Raw genomic sequence first — 16,374 nt, forward strand, 5'->3', positions numbered from 1 at the left:
CAGGCTCAGCGGCCATGGCTCACGGGCCCAGCCGCTCCGTGGCATGTGGGATCTTCCCGGACCGGGGCACGAACCCGTGTCCCCTGCATCGGCAGGAGGACTCTCAACCACTGCGCCACCAGGGAAGCCCTTCAATGCCACTTTAAATTCATACCCCTAATTCTTTGTAACATGCTTAAATGAGAGCTGTGATAAACTAGACAGAAGTCAATTTTCTCTCTTAAAAGAATATTGTAAGCCCTGCATTAAGTATAATATCAGATAGCAAACTTAAATCACAATTATTACTTTTTATAATTATTTGTATCCTATTTTCTATAGCATCTGAGCAAAAATATTCCATTTCCAGGTTTAATTTATGTGATTGGGGGCATCAGCAATGAAGGAATAGAGCTTCGTTCTTTTGAAGTTTATGATCCACTTTCCAAGCGTTGGTCTCCACTTCCTCCAATGGGAACCAGAAGAGCATATCTTGGGGTGGCTGCACTCAATGACTGCATCTATTCTATTGGAGGGTGGAATGAGACACAAGATGCTCTTCACACTGTAGAAAAATATTCCTTTGAAGAGGTAGGTTGGATGATTTCAATTGTTTAGTGTCCTGTTATTCTTTTAATGTCTGTAATGATCTGTAGTGCCGTGTATTCTTTCATTCATGATATTATTTATAGGTTTTTTCCCTCTTTTTTTTTTTCTTTTCAAAGAATCAACTTTTGGTGTCATTGATTTTTTTCTATTGATTGTCCATCTTCTATTTCATTGATTTCTGTTACTATTACTGTTTCTTTCCTTTCTTCTATTTGTTTTGGGTTCAATTTGCTCTTCTTTTTCTAGATTCTTAAAGTAGAAACTCAGATGATTGATTTTTAGACCTTTCTTTTTCTAGAATATAAATCTTTAAAGCTCTAAATTGTTTTCAAGCACTGCTTTAACTGCATCCCACACATTCTGATATATTGTATTTTAGTTAGCATTTACTTCAAAATAGCTTTTAATTTCCCTGGTAATTTCTTCTTTGACCAATGAGTCGTTACAAGTATTTTATTTAATTTCCAAATATTTGGAGATTCTCTAGATATCTTTATGTTATTGGTTTAATATAATTCTACTGTGATCACAGAGCATATTTTATGTGATTTCTGTCTTGGTAAATGTTTCACGTGCACCTGAAAAGAATTTGTATTCTGCTGTTGTTGAGAATAGTGTTCTATAAATGTCAGTTAGGTCAAGTTGGTTAGCATTCAGGTCTTTTCTAGTCTTTCTCTTTTTTTTTGGCCACACGGTGAGGCTTGTGGGATCTTAGTTCCCTGACCAGGGATTGAAACCATGCACCCTGCAATGGAAGTGCAGAGTCCTAACCACTGGACTGCCAGGGAATTCTCTTCCCTAGTTTTTCTTATTTGTTCAATTGTTTTGTCAATTACTAAGGAAGAAGTGTTGAAATCTCTATCTGTAATTATGGATTTGCCTGTTTCTCCTTTCATCCCTGTCAGGTTTTGCTTCACATATTTTGAATCTCTGTTATTAAATATGTATACATTGATTATTATATCTTCTTGATGAATTGATCTTTTTATAGCCATGAAATGTTTTTCTTTATCTCTGGCAGTATTCTTTGCTCTGAAGTCTATTTTATCTGATATTAAGGTAGCCAAGCTATCTTTTGATTAGTATTTGCATTGTATACCTTTTTCTTTCCTTCTACTTTAAATCTATGTCTTTAAAAACTACATCTCTTGTAAGATAATACATAGTTGTGGTCTGTTTTTTCCTACAATTTGACAATCTCTGACTTTCAAATGGGCTTCTTAGAATTTTTACTATTTATATATAATGTAATTATAGATACAGTTGGGTTTTAGACTCTTATTCTGCTGTTTTTCTATTTACACAATCCATCCTTGTTTTTTCCTCTTTTCTGTCTTTATTTTTTGGCTACACCACACGGCATGTTGGGATCTTAGTTCCCCAAACAGGGATCGAAACCACACCCCCTGCAGTGGAAGCACAGAGTCTTAACCACTGGACAACCAGAGAAGTCTCCTTTTCTGTCTTTATATTGTTATTGTTTTAGTATTCCATTTGATTTCTTTTGTCCAATTAACTATATCTCTTCACTGTTTTTCTTAGTGGTTGCTTTTGGGTTTGCCTTATATATAATAGGTATTTTAATGCATTACATCTACATTCAAATAATATCATACCAGTTCACTTTTTTTTTTTACATCTTTATTGGATTATAATTGCTTTACAGTGTTGTGTTAGCTTCTGCTGTACAACAAAGTGAATCAGCTATGTGTATACATATATCCCCTCCCTCTTGAGCCTTCCTCCCACCCTCCCCATCCCACCCCTCTAGGTCATCACATAGCACCAAGCTGATCTCCTTGTGCTATACAGCAGCTTCCCACTATCTATTTTACAGTTGGTAGTGTATATGTGTCAGTGCTACTCTCTCAATTCGGCCCAGCTTCCCCTTCCCACCCTGTGTCCACAAGTCCGTTCTCTACATCTGCATCTCTATTCCTGCCCTGCCACTAGGTTCATCAGTACCATTTTTCTAGGTTCCATATATATGTGTTAGCATACGGTATTTTTCTCTTTCTGAGTTACTTCACTCTGTATGACAGACTCTAGGTCCATCCACCTCACTACAAATGACTCCGTTTTGTTCCTTTTTATGGCTGAGTAATATTCCATTGTATATATGTACCACATCTTCTTTATCCATTCATCTGTCAATGGATATTTAGGTTGCTTTCATGTCATGGCCATTGTAAATAGTGCTGCAGTGAACACTGTGGTACATGTATCTTTTTGAATTATGGTTTTCTCAGGGTATATGCCCAGTAGTGGGATTGCTGGGTCGTATGGTAGTTCTATTTTTAGTTTTTTAATGAACGTCCATACTGTTCTCCATAGTGGCTGTATCAATTTACATTCACACCAACAGTGCAAGAGGGTTCCCTTTTCCCCACACCCTCTCCAGCATTTATTGTTTGTAGATTTTTTGATGATGGCCGTTCTGACTGGTGTGAGTGATACCTCATTGTGGTTTTGATTTGCATTTCTCTAATGATTTACCACTTCACTTTTTTTTTAAAGAATTTTTATTTATGTATTTATTTATTTATTATTATTATTTTTTTGGCTGCATTGGGTCTTCATTACTGTGCATGGGCTTTCTCTAGTTGCAGCGAGCAGGGGCTACTCTTTGTTGCGGTGCACGGGCTTCTCATTGTGGTGGCTTCTCTTGTTGCGGAGCACAGGCTCGAGGTGCGCAGGCTTCGGTAGTTGTGGCACGCGGGCTCAGTAGTTGTGGCTCGTGGGCTCTAGAGCTCAGGCTCAGTAGTTGCGGCACACAGGCTTAGTTGCTTTGCGGCATGTGGGATCTTCCCAGACCAGGGCTTGAACCCGTGTCCCCTGAATTGGCAGGTGGATTCTTAACCACTGCACCACCAGGGAAGTCCTGCACTTCACTTTTAATGTAAGAAACTTACAAAAACATACTTACATTTCTCCCTTCCATCCTTTGTGCTATTGTTGTACATTTTACTACTATATATATAGTAGACCCCACAATATGTTGTTGTTATATTTGCTTAAGCAGTCAATTATATATAAGTAAATTTTACTGAGAAAATATTTCATAATTATGCATATATTTACCATTTCTAGTTCTAATCATTGTGTACAACTAAGTTTCTATCTCATATCATTTTCTTTTAGCCTGAAGAACTTCCTTTAATATTTCTTTTTGTGCTGGTCTGCTGGCAATGATTCTCTAAGCTTTCATTTTCTGAAACTATTTTTCTACCATCATTTTTGAGAGATACTTTGCTGAGTATAGAATTTTAGGTTGTTCTTTTTTTCCCCCATCACTTAACATTGTTGTTTACTTATCTTCTTGCATTGTTTCTTTTTCTTTATAATTTTTAAGGGAATATAGTTGATTTACAATGTTGTGTTAGTTCTTGCATTGTTTCTGATGAGAAGTCAGTAGTCATTCTTATCCTTGTTTCCCCATGTATGTAATGTCTTTTTTTTTTCCTTTGACAGTTTTTTTTTTTTTTTTTTTTTTTTTTGCGGTACGCGGGCCTCTCACTGTTGTGGCCTCTCTCGTTGTGGAGCACAGGCTCTGGACGTGCAGGCTCAGCGGCCATGGATCATGGGCCCGGCCGCTCCGCGGCATGTGGGATCTTCCCGGACCGGGGCACGAACCCGTGTCCCCTCCATCGGCAGGCGGACTCTCAACCACTGCGCCACCAGGGAAGCCCTGACAGTTTTTTTTAAAAAATATTTATTTATTTTTTGGCTGCATCGGGTCTTAGTTGTGGCATGTGGGCTTTTCATTGTAGTGCGCAGGCTTCTGTCTAGTTGTGGTGCCCTGGCTCAGTAGTTGCTACGTGCGGGCTTTGTTGCCCCGTGGCATGTGGGCTCTTAGTTCCACAGGGATCGAACTGGCGTCCCCTGCATTGCAAGATGGATTCTTAACCACTGGGCCATCAGGGAAGTCCCTCTTTGACAGTTTTTAAGATTTTTCTCTTTATCATGGGCTTCCAGTAATTTGAATATGGTATGTCTTGTTGGATTTTGTTGTTTAACCTGCTTGGAATTCATTGAACTTCTTGAATCTGTGGAATTATAGCTTCCATCAGATTGGAATATTTTCAGCCTTATTCCTTCAAATATTCTCCTGCTGTCTTTCTGGGACTTAAGTAACATGCATGTAAGGCCACTTGATATTGCCCCATAGGTCACTGAGGCTCTGTTAATTTCTTCCCATCCTTTTTCTCTCTGTACTTCAGTTTGTTTTTGTTGGTTTTGTTTTACAGCTTTACTGAGGTATAATTGACCAAAAAAAATTGTATAATTTTAAGGTGTACAGTGTGATGTTTTGCTCTATGTATACATTGTGAAATGATTATCACAATCAAGCTAATTAACATACCCATCAACTCACATAGCTCCCTTTTCCTTTTTTTTATGTGAGTGGTGAGAGCACTTAAGGTCAGCCTTCTTAGTAAATTTCAAGTATACAGTATAGGGGCTTCCCTGGTGGCGCAGTGGTTGAGTGTCCGCCTGCCGATGCAGGGGACACGGGTTTGTGCCCTGGTCCGGGAAGATCCCACATGCCACGGAGCGGCTAGGCCCATGAGCCATGGCCGCTGAGCCTGCGTGTCCGGAGCCTGTACTCCACAACAGGAGAGACCACAACAGTGAGAAGCCCGCGTACCGCAAAAAAAACCACAAGAAAACAATATAGTATTCTTAACTATAGTCACCATGCTGTACGTTAGATTGCTAGAACTTACTCATCCTGCATAACTGAAACTTTGTTCCCTGTGCTTCAGTTTGGATAGTTTCTCTTGCTGTGTCTTCAAGTTCATTAATCAATGTCTAAACTTTTAATTTGCAGTGTCTAATTCCATTTAGGAAAATTTTCATTTCAGGTATTATATTTTCTAGCTCTAGAAGATCTTTTTGGTTGTTGCTTTTTAAATGTCTTCCATTTCTCTCCTCATCATTTTCATGTTTTCTTTTAGATCCTTGAATATATTTATGATGTCTGTTTTAAAGTTCTTGTCTGCTAATTCTATTATCTTGTCATTTTTGGATCTGTATCTGTTGAAATTTTTCTTCCTGGTTTAAGTCAGAGTGTTTTTGCTTTTCCACATTTCTAGTAACTGATTGGATGTTGGACATTGTGAATGTTATGTTGTTGAGTATTTGGATTTTGTCTTCTTCCTATAAGAAGTGTTGAGTTTAGTTTTGATAGGCAGTTAAATTATTTGCAAATAAGATTGATTTATTTGAGACTTGTTTTTAAGCTTTGTAGGGAAGATCTAGAAGATCTAGGTCTTTTAGGTATAGTTTAGCCCTACCACTGAAGTATGGCCCTTCTTGACTCTCTACTGTATGCCCTAGCTGTTCAACAAGGTCTCTTCATTTTGGCTTGTCAAAACTAGAATATCATAAAGACGCAGACGTAGAGAATGGACTTGAGGACCCTGGGGGCGAAGGGGAAGCGGGGACAAAGTGAGAGAGTAGCATTGACATATATACACTACCAAATGTAAAATGGATGGCTGGTAGGAAGCTGCGGCATAGCACAGGGAGATCAGCTCTATGCTTTGTGATGACCTAGAGGGTTGGGATAGAGAGGGTGGGAGGGAGGCGCAAGAGGGAGGGGATATGGGGATATATGTATATATATGGCTGATTCACTTTGTTGTACAGCAGAAAATAACACAACATTGTAAAGCAATTATACTCCAATAAAGATATAAAAAAACAACAACTAGAATATCATCCAGTCTTGTGTGAGCTCTGAGAATTGTTAAGCTCCTCTAAAGGAAAACTGTTTCTTTGCTCACAATATTTTGACACCAAATGTGTGGGTTTTCCACACCAAGCTCTTCTCCAATTCTCTGTGGACACCACCAACCGGGTGTCCTACAAGTCAGTTCAGTTCTGACACTAGCTATCCCACAGGTTAAGGGCTCAGTCCCACAAGACTGCCCCTCACTTTAGACGCCAGTCCTCAGGTTAACCACTGACTTGTTTACAAATTAAGGGTTCCCGTGATCCCTTCCTCAGGTTCAATAATTCACCATAATGGCTCACAGAACTCAGGGAAACACTTTACTTAACTATTACCAGTTTAGTATAAAGGATATTATATATTATTATAAATATAGAATAATAGAATATAATATAGAATAGAATAGAATATATCATTTTTATATTCTATATTATTATAAAGGATACAAATGAATAGCCAGATGAAGAGGTACATACAGCAAGATCCAGAAGTGTCTTGATTACAGGTTTCTGCCCCAGTGAAGTTTGGGGTATCACTTTCCTGGCATGTGGATGTGGTCATCAAACCAGAAGTTCTCCAAACCCCATAGTTTAGGATTTTTATGGAGGTTTCATCACATAGGCATGATCAATTACTATTTCAACCTCCAGCCCCTCTCTCCTCCCTGGATGATAGGGTATGGACTGAACATTCCAAGCTTCTAATCTGGGCTTGATTTTTCTGGTAAAAGGCTCCCATCCTGAGGTTATACAGGATCCTGCCAAGAGTTGCCTTATTAAGGAGGAGACATTCCTATCACAAAGGAAATTCCAAGGGATTTAGGAGCTCTGTGTCAAGAACTGGGGTCAGAGACCAAATATATGTCTAACTATGTCACATCCTCCTATTAGTTGTTTTTTGACTGTTCTCATAGGGGCTCATTTTTTTTTCTTTTTTTTCCACTTAAAAAAATTTTTTTAACTTTCTCTTTGTTGTTTTTATTTTTTATTATTTTTATTTTCTTTCATAGAGTCTCATTTTATGCATGCATAGTTTAGGGGTATTCAGCCAGACTCAGGGGAACCTCTGTCCTCTAGCACTCTTCCTTGCATGTCTCAACTGCATAATCCTCTCTAAACTCTGATTTCTGTCTCCTGGATCAGCTGACTGTCATACTCTGCTTGGGATTCCCTTCCCTGTACTGCTATTCACAAAGCCCTCCAGGCAGAAAGCCTGGACAACCATGGAGCTCACATTGTTTGTTTCTTTTTCTGAATCACAGTTTTTCATTGCCTGTTGTCCATTGTCTGAGGACTTTATTACATATAGTTTGTTGAGTTTTCTAGGTCTTTATGGTAGGAGGGCAAGTTTGGTAACAATTACTCTATCATGACTGAAAGTAGAAATCCATTCTGTTTCCGTCCTTTTAACATGATTCCATCATTCACTGAGCATTTCTTTACTATCTGGCATAATAAAATATTTCAAGTACAAGAAAGCTTATACTTCTCTGATCTGGCCCTGGAATCAGTCATTTCTCCAAGAAGCATTAGTTCCTCTTAGTGAAGGACAGTATTTAGAAACCAAGATTAGTCACTCAGAGTACTCATTGCTACTGGGGTATTGCTGCTTCTAGGTATTTTCAGTAAACAGCTAAACATAAACAGTAAACAGCAAATGTATATATGTGTATATATGTATTCACACACATATTCATTTATAAGTATTTCTATATCTGTGCATATATGTTATAAAACCATGAGTTCACAATGATAGCACCAATTCCAGTATACCTCAGATTCTTTCAGGCCTTCGCCATTCCCATGTTTGTAAATACCTTCTCTATCAGTTAAAAACTTGGCTCCTGGTATTCTCTATTTACTTATTTGTTCAATGAAACAAATCTACCTACCATACTAGCTGTCTTCTCCACCTGCCACCTCTGCATATTACCCATCTTATCATTGCCCATATGAGCGCCCCATTATTCTCTCATGCCCTCAGTTACTAGGTTGATGCAATTATGCTAGGAAAAGAAGAGAAAGTAGGTTGTATCTTCATTGAGTCACTGTTCTACCATGCATTTGTTTATTAGTCCATTTATTCATTCACAAATACTTACAGACCTGGGGAAACAAAGGCAAACTAAATATATAAGGCCCCAGCTCTCAAGAAGCCTACATTCTAGTGGGGAATATAGAGAAATAAATAGACAAACAATTGCATTACAGTTTATTAAGTGCTGGGATAATGGAAGTACAAGGTGTGTTATGCCATAGACTTATAAGTTAGACAAATTTTTTCCAAATTAATTGCCATGGAATACTATTTTTTTGCATTGTTAATAGGAATTTGGTAACATGAGTTGCCCTGGTCAATTATACTTAGGGAAAGTTGGATTAAACAAAGTTGAATACGTTTCTTACAGGACTTCTTTACACAATTTATTAAATAATATACTTCATGAATCTTTATGCTAAGTCTCTCAAATTTAATTGACCACACAACCCTTACTTTTGTTTGTGAAACATCTTGCGGGAGAAAAGTGTTTCAGGGAACATATTTTATGAAATATGAATTAGTGTTATTTGAATTTTATGGTTCTTAAACTAGTTTTGGTTATTAAAACGTTCAAAACCTAAAGATTTTTAAAGTTACTTTTTTCTCTTTATAAGTAGAAAGGATTTTTATTTTTATATTTTTTTATTGAAATATAATTCACAAACCAAACACTTTGAGTTGTTTCAGTGTTTTGGCTATTATGAACAGTGCTGCTATGGACATTTGTGTACGTGTTTTTTTTGTGGACTGAATGTTTTCATTTCTCTTGGGAATATACCTAGGAGTGGAATTGCTAGGTCATATGGTAACTCTATGTTTAACCTTTTGGGGCACTGCCAGGTTGTTTTCTAAAGGGGCTATACCATTTTACATAACCACAAGCAGTATATGAGGGTTCTCATTTCTCTACATCTAATGCTTATTATTTATCTTTTTTTATTATAGCTGACCTAGTAGGTGTGGACTGGTATCTCATTGTGGTTTTGACTGGTACTTTCCTGATGGTTAATTAGGTTGAGCATCTTTTTTTTTTTTTTTTTTTTTTTTCGCGGTACGCGGCCCTCTCACTGTTGTGGCCTGTCCCGCTGCGGAGCACAGGCTCCGGACGCGCAGGCTCAGCGGCCATGGCTCACGGGCCCAGCCGCTCCACGGCATGTGGGATCTTCCCGGACCAGGCCATGAACCCATGTCCCCTGCATCGGCAGGCGGACTCTCAACCACTGTGCTACCAGGGAAGCCCAGGTTGAGCATCTTTAATGTGCTTATTGGTCATTTATCCTTCTTTGAAGAAAAATCTGTTCTAATTTTGTCCATTTTAAAATGGATTATTTGTCTTTTTATTACTGGATATGAGTTCTTTATATATTCTAGATGCAAGTCCTTTGTCAGATATATGACTTGCAAAATTGTTTTCCCATCCTATGGTTTTCTTCATTTTCTTGATGGTATTCTTAGAAGCACAAAAGTTTTTAATTTTAATGTCCAATTTATTTTTTTCGCTTGTTGCTTGTGCTTTTGGTGTTATAACTAAGAAACCATTGCTTAATTCAAGATCATGAAGATTTATGCCTACTCTTCTTTTAAAGTTTTACAGTTATATTTAGGTCTTTCATTAATTTTTGAGTTAATTTTTGTATATGGTGTGAGGAAGAGGTCCACCTTCATTCTTTTGCATGTGGTAACCAGTTGTCCCAGCACCATTTGTTGAAAAGACTCTTTTCCATTTGATTGTCTTGGTATCTTTGTTGAAAATCAGTTGACCATAAATGTGAGGGTTTATTTCTGGACCCTTAATTCTATTCATTTATCTATATATTTATCCTTATGCCATTACCACACTGTCTTAGTTACCGTAGCTCTGTGGTTTGAAATCAGAAATTGTGAGTCCTCCAACTTGGAATTTCTTTTTAAAAGTTGGTTTGGCTGTTCTGGGTCCCTTGAATTCCATATGAATTTTAGGATCAGCTTGTCAGTTTCTACCAAGAAGCCAGCAGGGTATTGATAGGGATTACACTGAATCTGAGATCAATCTGGGGAGTATTGCCATCTTAACAATATTAGGTCTTTTCATCTTGAACATGGGATGTCTTTCCATTTATTTAGGTCTTCTTCAGTTTGTTTCAACAGTGTTTTATAGTTTTCAGTATCTTGCATTTTGTTGGTTAAACTTATTCCTAAATATTTTATTATGTTTGATGCTATTGTAAATTGAATTTTCTTAATTTCATGTTCAGCTTTTTTCATTCCTAGTTTATAATAATTTGATCAATTTTGTATATTCATCTTATATCCTGAAACCTTGTAGCACTTGTACTCTGTTTTTGTGGATTCCTTAGGATTTTCTATGTATAAGATCATGCCATCTATAATTAGAGATCATTTTATTTTTTCCTTTCCAATCTGGATGGCTTTTATTTCATTTTCTTTACTAATTGTCCTCGCTAGACCCTCCAGTATAATCTCGAATAGAGATGGCAAAAGTAGAATTTTTGTTTTATTGTAAAGCATAATTTTGATTCTCATGTGTGACAAGTTTCAAACTTTGGTGATATTTCAGGTTCCTTTCACTTTCTAAGTGGTCTCTATTATATGGGGGGAATAGAGAAAGTGAACTTTCTGAGGGCGCTTTCTCTTGCTAATGTTTCTCTATGGCTAAAAATGAATAGATTTTCATTTCAAAGTTAAGTGCTTATCAGTAATGTTACCTTGGTTTTTCATGCATAAATCTGAAATGTTATTGTTATTTACTGTCTACTAAAGTCCTACATTATAGATTCAAACCCTAAAGATAATGTAAAACATGTTTCTGGTTTTACAGAGTTTATTTTGAGGGGACTCAAAATAAAAAGCAAATTGTAGTTAATACACTGATAGAAATGAAAGATAAACATTACTGAATGAGCCCCATGATTCCCTTACTCTTCTTGTCCAGAGCCATTTTTGTAGGGGAGCAAAGGTTAGCTCTCCCTAATGATAAACATAAACCCAACATCCTGATTTATCTTAACCAGCTATAGGTATTTTTGTGAATATATCTATCTTTTAAAATGAGTATTTTTTCAGCTGTGAAAACTTTGTGATGTATTCTGTAATTTCATATAATCAAATAGCCTTCAAGTTTAATATGGTCCTTCAATTTCAAAGGATTGTCCCTGGTGTTAGTATTTCAGAATTTCATTTAAGTTCAGATCAGCATCTATAATGTGCTGGTTCTATACTGGGTACCGGGATGTGAAGCTCATTAAGTTGCTCTCCTCAAAAAGTTCACTCTCTAGCACTGATGAATAATCTTTTTTCATCTTTTATGACTTTATAAACTTTGTGCATCATATGCTTTATTTTCAGATTATTTTTTTTTAATCTGGAAACTTTTTCTTTTCTCTCTTGATTATTTCTCGGGAACTTTATTAGCTTTCCTGTTTTCTGGGTATAGACATTTTCCCTGGAGTAAGACTTTACAGTCATTTTGGATATAGAAGCTTATTGAAATTTCTTCAGTGAATAATGTATACCAGGAGTTAGCAAACTTTCTATTAAAAGGCCGATAGTAAACATTTTAGGCCTTGGGGGCCACATACAATCTCTTCTTTTTCCATATATATTTTTTTAAATAAACGTTTTTTAAAATATTTATTTATTTATTTATTTGGCTGCGTTGGGTCTTAGTTGCGGCATGTGGGATCTTCGTTGCTACATGCAAGATCTTTAGTTGCAGCATGCGGGATCTTTAGTTGAGGCATGCAGGTTCTTTAGTTGTGGCACACGAGATTTTACTTGCAGCATGTGAACTCTTAGTTGCGGCATGCAGGATCTAGTTCCCTGACCAGGGATCAAACCCGGGCCCCCTGCATTGGGAGCATGGAGTCTTAGCCACTGGACCACCAGGGAAGTCCCTTAAATAACTTTTTAATATGGAAAGATCATTCTTAGTTTGTAGGCTTACAAAAATAGGCCCTAGTTTCCAATCCCTGATCTGTACTACCTTTCTGAAAATATGTTTTGCAAATTACTAACTGCACCAGATGGTCCTTGAAAAAAGGAATCCATGTTCGAATAAATTTGGCCAGTGTTGTTTACTGTATTGTTCTCTTGGAGATTTATAAGACCTATTATATTAAAGATTTTAAAAAGTCCTTCCAGACTTCCCTGGTAAATTTCTAGATGATCTCTTGGTGACCATAACTTATAATTAATCACAGATATATTTTTCATTACTTTCCTCTAAATTCACTATTTTAAACTTCAATTTAAAATGTTCTATATACTTATATGACTGGATTGTGAGTTTGAAATTTAAACATGTAAAAAGAACCAGAGGGACTTCCGTGGTGGTCCAGTGGGTAAGACTCAGTACTCCCAATGCAGGGGGCCCAGGTTCCATCCCTGGTCAGGGAACTAGATCCCACATGCATGCCGCAACTAAGAGTTCGCATGCCGCAACTAAAAGATCTCGAGTGCTGCAACAAAGATCCCCACATGCCGAAATTAAGACCCAGCACAGCCTAAATAAATAAATAAATAAATAAAAATATTAAAAGAATAAATAAAAATTTTAAAAAGGAACCAGAGTACCTAATTTCTCAGCACTTTTCTCTGTTACCATGTTATGGCACTGCTAACTTCTTTTTTTCTCTTATCCAGGAAAAGTGGGTTGAAGTTGCTTCAATGAAAGTGCCTAGAGCAGGCATGTGTGCTGTGGCAGTCAACGGGCTTCTGTATGTTTCTGGAGGTCGATCTTCCAGTCACGATTTCTTGGCCCCAGGTACCTTGGACTCAGTTGAAGTTTATAACCCTCATTCAGATACATGGACAGAAATTGGTAACATGATCACCAGTCGTTGTGAAGGAGGTGTTGCTGTACTATGAAATAGTAAGCGTAAGAGAGCACAGGCAACATTTTGAAAATACAGGATCTCACCTTTTGCAAATCACACTTGTGTTTGGTGATAGGACCCTTTCATCTGTTGAGTTTTCTGTGAATTTGGTAGATAAATGAGTAAAAAATGATTTTTTTAAAGAATTTGAGTGAGAAGCGATATGGAATATATCCTAAATCAATAAAGAGTTCACACAAATTTGCCAAGCTTACCAGTAGATATGCTGTTTATGCTCTAGAATTGTTCAATTAGGAGTAGAGTCCTATTTGTAAAAATGATTTGCTAGAAGCTTCTTGGCAAATAGTCCCTTTAGCTGCTTCTCCAGTGCAGTTAAGCTGTAACATGACCATTGTGTCATTTAAGAATATCAATGAGACAGTTTAAAGATATCTATACATTCATGATTCAATCCAGAGTGCAATTTTCCATGGTCATAGTTTACCCTACAAAGAAAAGCCAATGAAGCAACTTCCTACTTTTATTTTATTCCAGGAGTTTTCACTAGTCTAAAACTTTTTATTAACAGCAGGAAAACTGGGAGGGACATGTGGGAAATATCTAGCTATTTATATATATAAGTTTTCACCTGTTGATAACAGCATAAAAAAAGCTTTTGCTCACTTATGGTTTTGTCTTGATGCTGGAATGCAGATGAGGAATTAATAGGAGGTTCTTAGTGACAGTCCTTTATTGCAATAGGATGATGTAATGGGTGATAGAGCCCAGCAGGCTGAATGCACCTTTTTCTAAATAGTTACCAAAAATACGTTTAGCTTTGGGAAGAGGGAATTTATTAGATTATCAAGCTTGGTAAAGCATACTCACACTTGGGCAAGCCTAAATATGGGTTTAGTACAAAGCTGCTGCCTGGCTTGGAGAAGATGGAATTGTAGGTACCTGTAAAACTTTTTACAGATACTAACTCATAAGTGTACGCTGAAAGGCCTCTGACCCAAAACTGCTTCTCAAAACTTCTCATTTTCCCTGAGAAGCATTCTAAAGAATTGTTTTCTGTCCATTTCTGAGACGAAGATTCTTTGTGTACATGATCATCACTTTTAAATTATTTCTACTAGTCAGTTGGAGCCATATATATTAAAGGTCTTATACATTTAGGTTTACCTGGCTGTTCCAGGATTTGATTTGTATATCCCTGATTTCCCCTTTTCTGTACAATCCTCCAGTATATTATAGGCATCAGTGGCTTATTTAGATAGAAAACCTTTGGTAAGCATTAAAGACTCAGGCAGCACTCATATCCAAAATATTTGGATAGACTCACAAAGATACTTTCCTTCATAACTTAACCATATGCATATATTAAGAAAAGCTTATGTAGTGCAGACAGAAAGCTCTGTATCCCATTCTTTGGGGTACCCTGAAAGTCTGAAGGGTCACAGATGCCTGGCTGGGATCTGTAAAATGTCAAGGAATGAAGTATCAAGATAATTTGTAAACTATTTGAGTTGTAACTCATGTGCCTTTAATATTTCTAGTTAAAGAGAATCTGCATTCTGGTTCAAGAGATTTACAAATTTTCCTATCATTTAATTTTCATTATTGACTGATGCCAACCTAAAATGGCACTATGAAGGGAGGCATTTTGTACTGCTGTGGCAGAAATGTAGTCAACACAATCAGTGTTTGGGCCTAACAGGTCCAGACAATGCCTGAAAATAAGTAATTATAAATATGATTATTTCCTAGGTAATGACAGATTGTTTTAAAAAGAATGTACTAATAAAGTATCTTGATTTCTTTGCTTTTTCTTGTATTACTAATTAATTTAGCTTATTAGCAGCATTCCTGGATTATCAAAGTGTAGTAGGACTGCCCATGATTTTTAGTGTTTCAACTTTAAGGACTTGCACATTTAGTTTTACATTTAATTCTGTTTTCTGAGCAACTGTTAACGTGATCTTCCTCCAAAATATTTAACAATTCAATATACTTCTAAATATCCTGTCCAATGTACTTAAAAATCGCACACTGTAGAGAATTCCCTGGTGGGCCAGTGGTTAGGACTCAGAGCTTCCACTGCAGGGGGAACGGGTTCAATCCCTGGTCGGGGAACTAAGATCCTGCATGCTTTGTGGCGCGGGCAAAAAAAAAAAAAAGTGGGCAGTTAGCCTAAAAATATGACTTGCCCGTATTCTGAAAGATTGAGATCAGAGAAAAGTTTTAAGTTTGTGCAGTCCTCATGCAATTTAAGAGAAGCAAAGAAGTAATTTTCCTCACTGAAACAATCTGAGTAGGATCTGAGAAGGATCTCCTGAAGAGTATGAGCTTTCTTTCCTTCAGTATCAAGCTGTAGTAAACTTTTCTCTACATTAATAAAGAAGGATCGTGTGGTGATTTCAGCCACAGGCTTTTAACTGGTAAGCTTCTTAATGATCAGAACAAGCTCTAGCTCTATAGTGTTATATTTGTTAATATATAATTGAAACAACAGAATTTATCGTCTCACGGTTTTGGAGGCCTGAAGTCAAGGTGTTGGTGGAATTGGTTCCTTCTGAGGGCTAAGAAGGAGGGATCTGTTCAAGGCTTCTCTCCTTGGCATGTAGATCTTCATGTTCACATGGTATTCTCTCTGTATATGTGTTTATCTCTACATTTTCCATTATAAGAACACCAGTAATGTTACATTACAACCTACCGTTATAACCTCACTTTAACCTTATTAATAACTCTGTAAAGACCCTGTCTGCAAGTAAGGTCACATTCTGAGATGCTGTGGATTAGGACTTGAGCACACAATTCATAAAAAAATCTTGTAACAGCTGTGTAACAAAGTAAACAAGTTACCACTCTAGATTATGATCTTTCCACAGCAAGAATCATTAAAGTGAAAATTATATGTATATAATTTACTTACGAAATTTAAGTTACCTAATATTCGAATACTTATACAAAGGTAACGTATACCAGATGATACCATTTCCTGATTTAAATTCTTATAACATTGAAAATGTTTCTTCTTTTTTATGAGACTAAGCATCTCAAAAGACTAAGTTTTAAAGTTAGAATTCAAGGTGTTGCTTTTACTGTTTTAAAAAAGCTTTTGTGTGAGTTGACATGCAAAACTAGATAGAACATTAAGATGTCTCCAGCTTGACTTTTCCTAGTTTGTAT

The 16,374-nt window shown here is 36.8% G+C and overlaps 1 protein-coding gene across 3 annotated transcripts in view; it reads left to right on the forward strand.

Moving 5' to 3' along the window:
• IPP (intracisternal A particle-promoted polypeptide) overlaps positions 1-15,005 on the forward strand; it is a 40,052-nt gene extending 25,047 nt beyond the window's left edge. For all 3 annotated transcript variants that reach the window (XM_049701169.1, XM_033416547.2, XM_033416548.2), the window contains 2 exons: positions 350-570; positions 13,007-15,005. In XM_049701169.1, the coding sequence (XP_049557126.1) occupies positions 350-570; positions 13,007-13,231 (446 nt within the window). In that variant the 3' untranslated portion in view covers positions 13,232-15,005. The remainder of the gene's footprint in view (positions 1-349; positions 571-13,006) is intronic.
• Positions 15,006-16,374: the final 1,369 nt, after the last annotated feature.

The sequence above is a fragment of the Orcinus orca genome, chromosome 1 (genome assembly GCF_937001465.1).
Source record: "Orcinus orca chromosome 1, mOrcOrc1.1, whole genome shotgun sequence".
NCBI lineage: Eukaryota > Metazoa > Chordata > Mammalia > Artiodactyla > Delphinidae > Orcinus > Orcinus orca.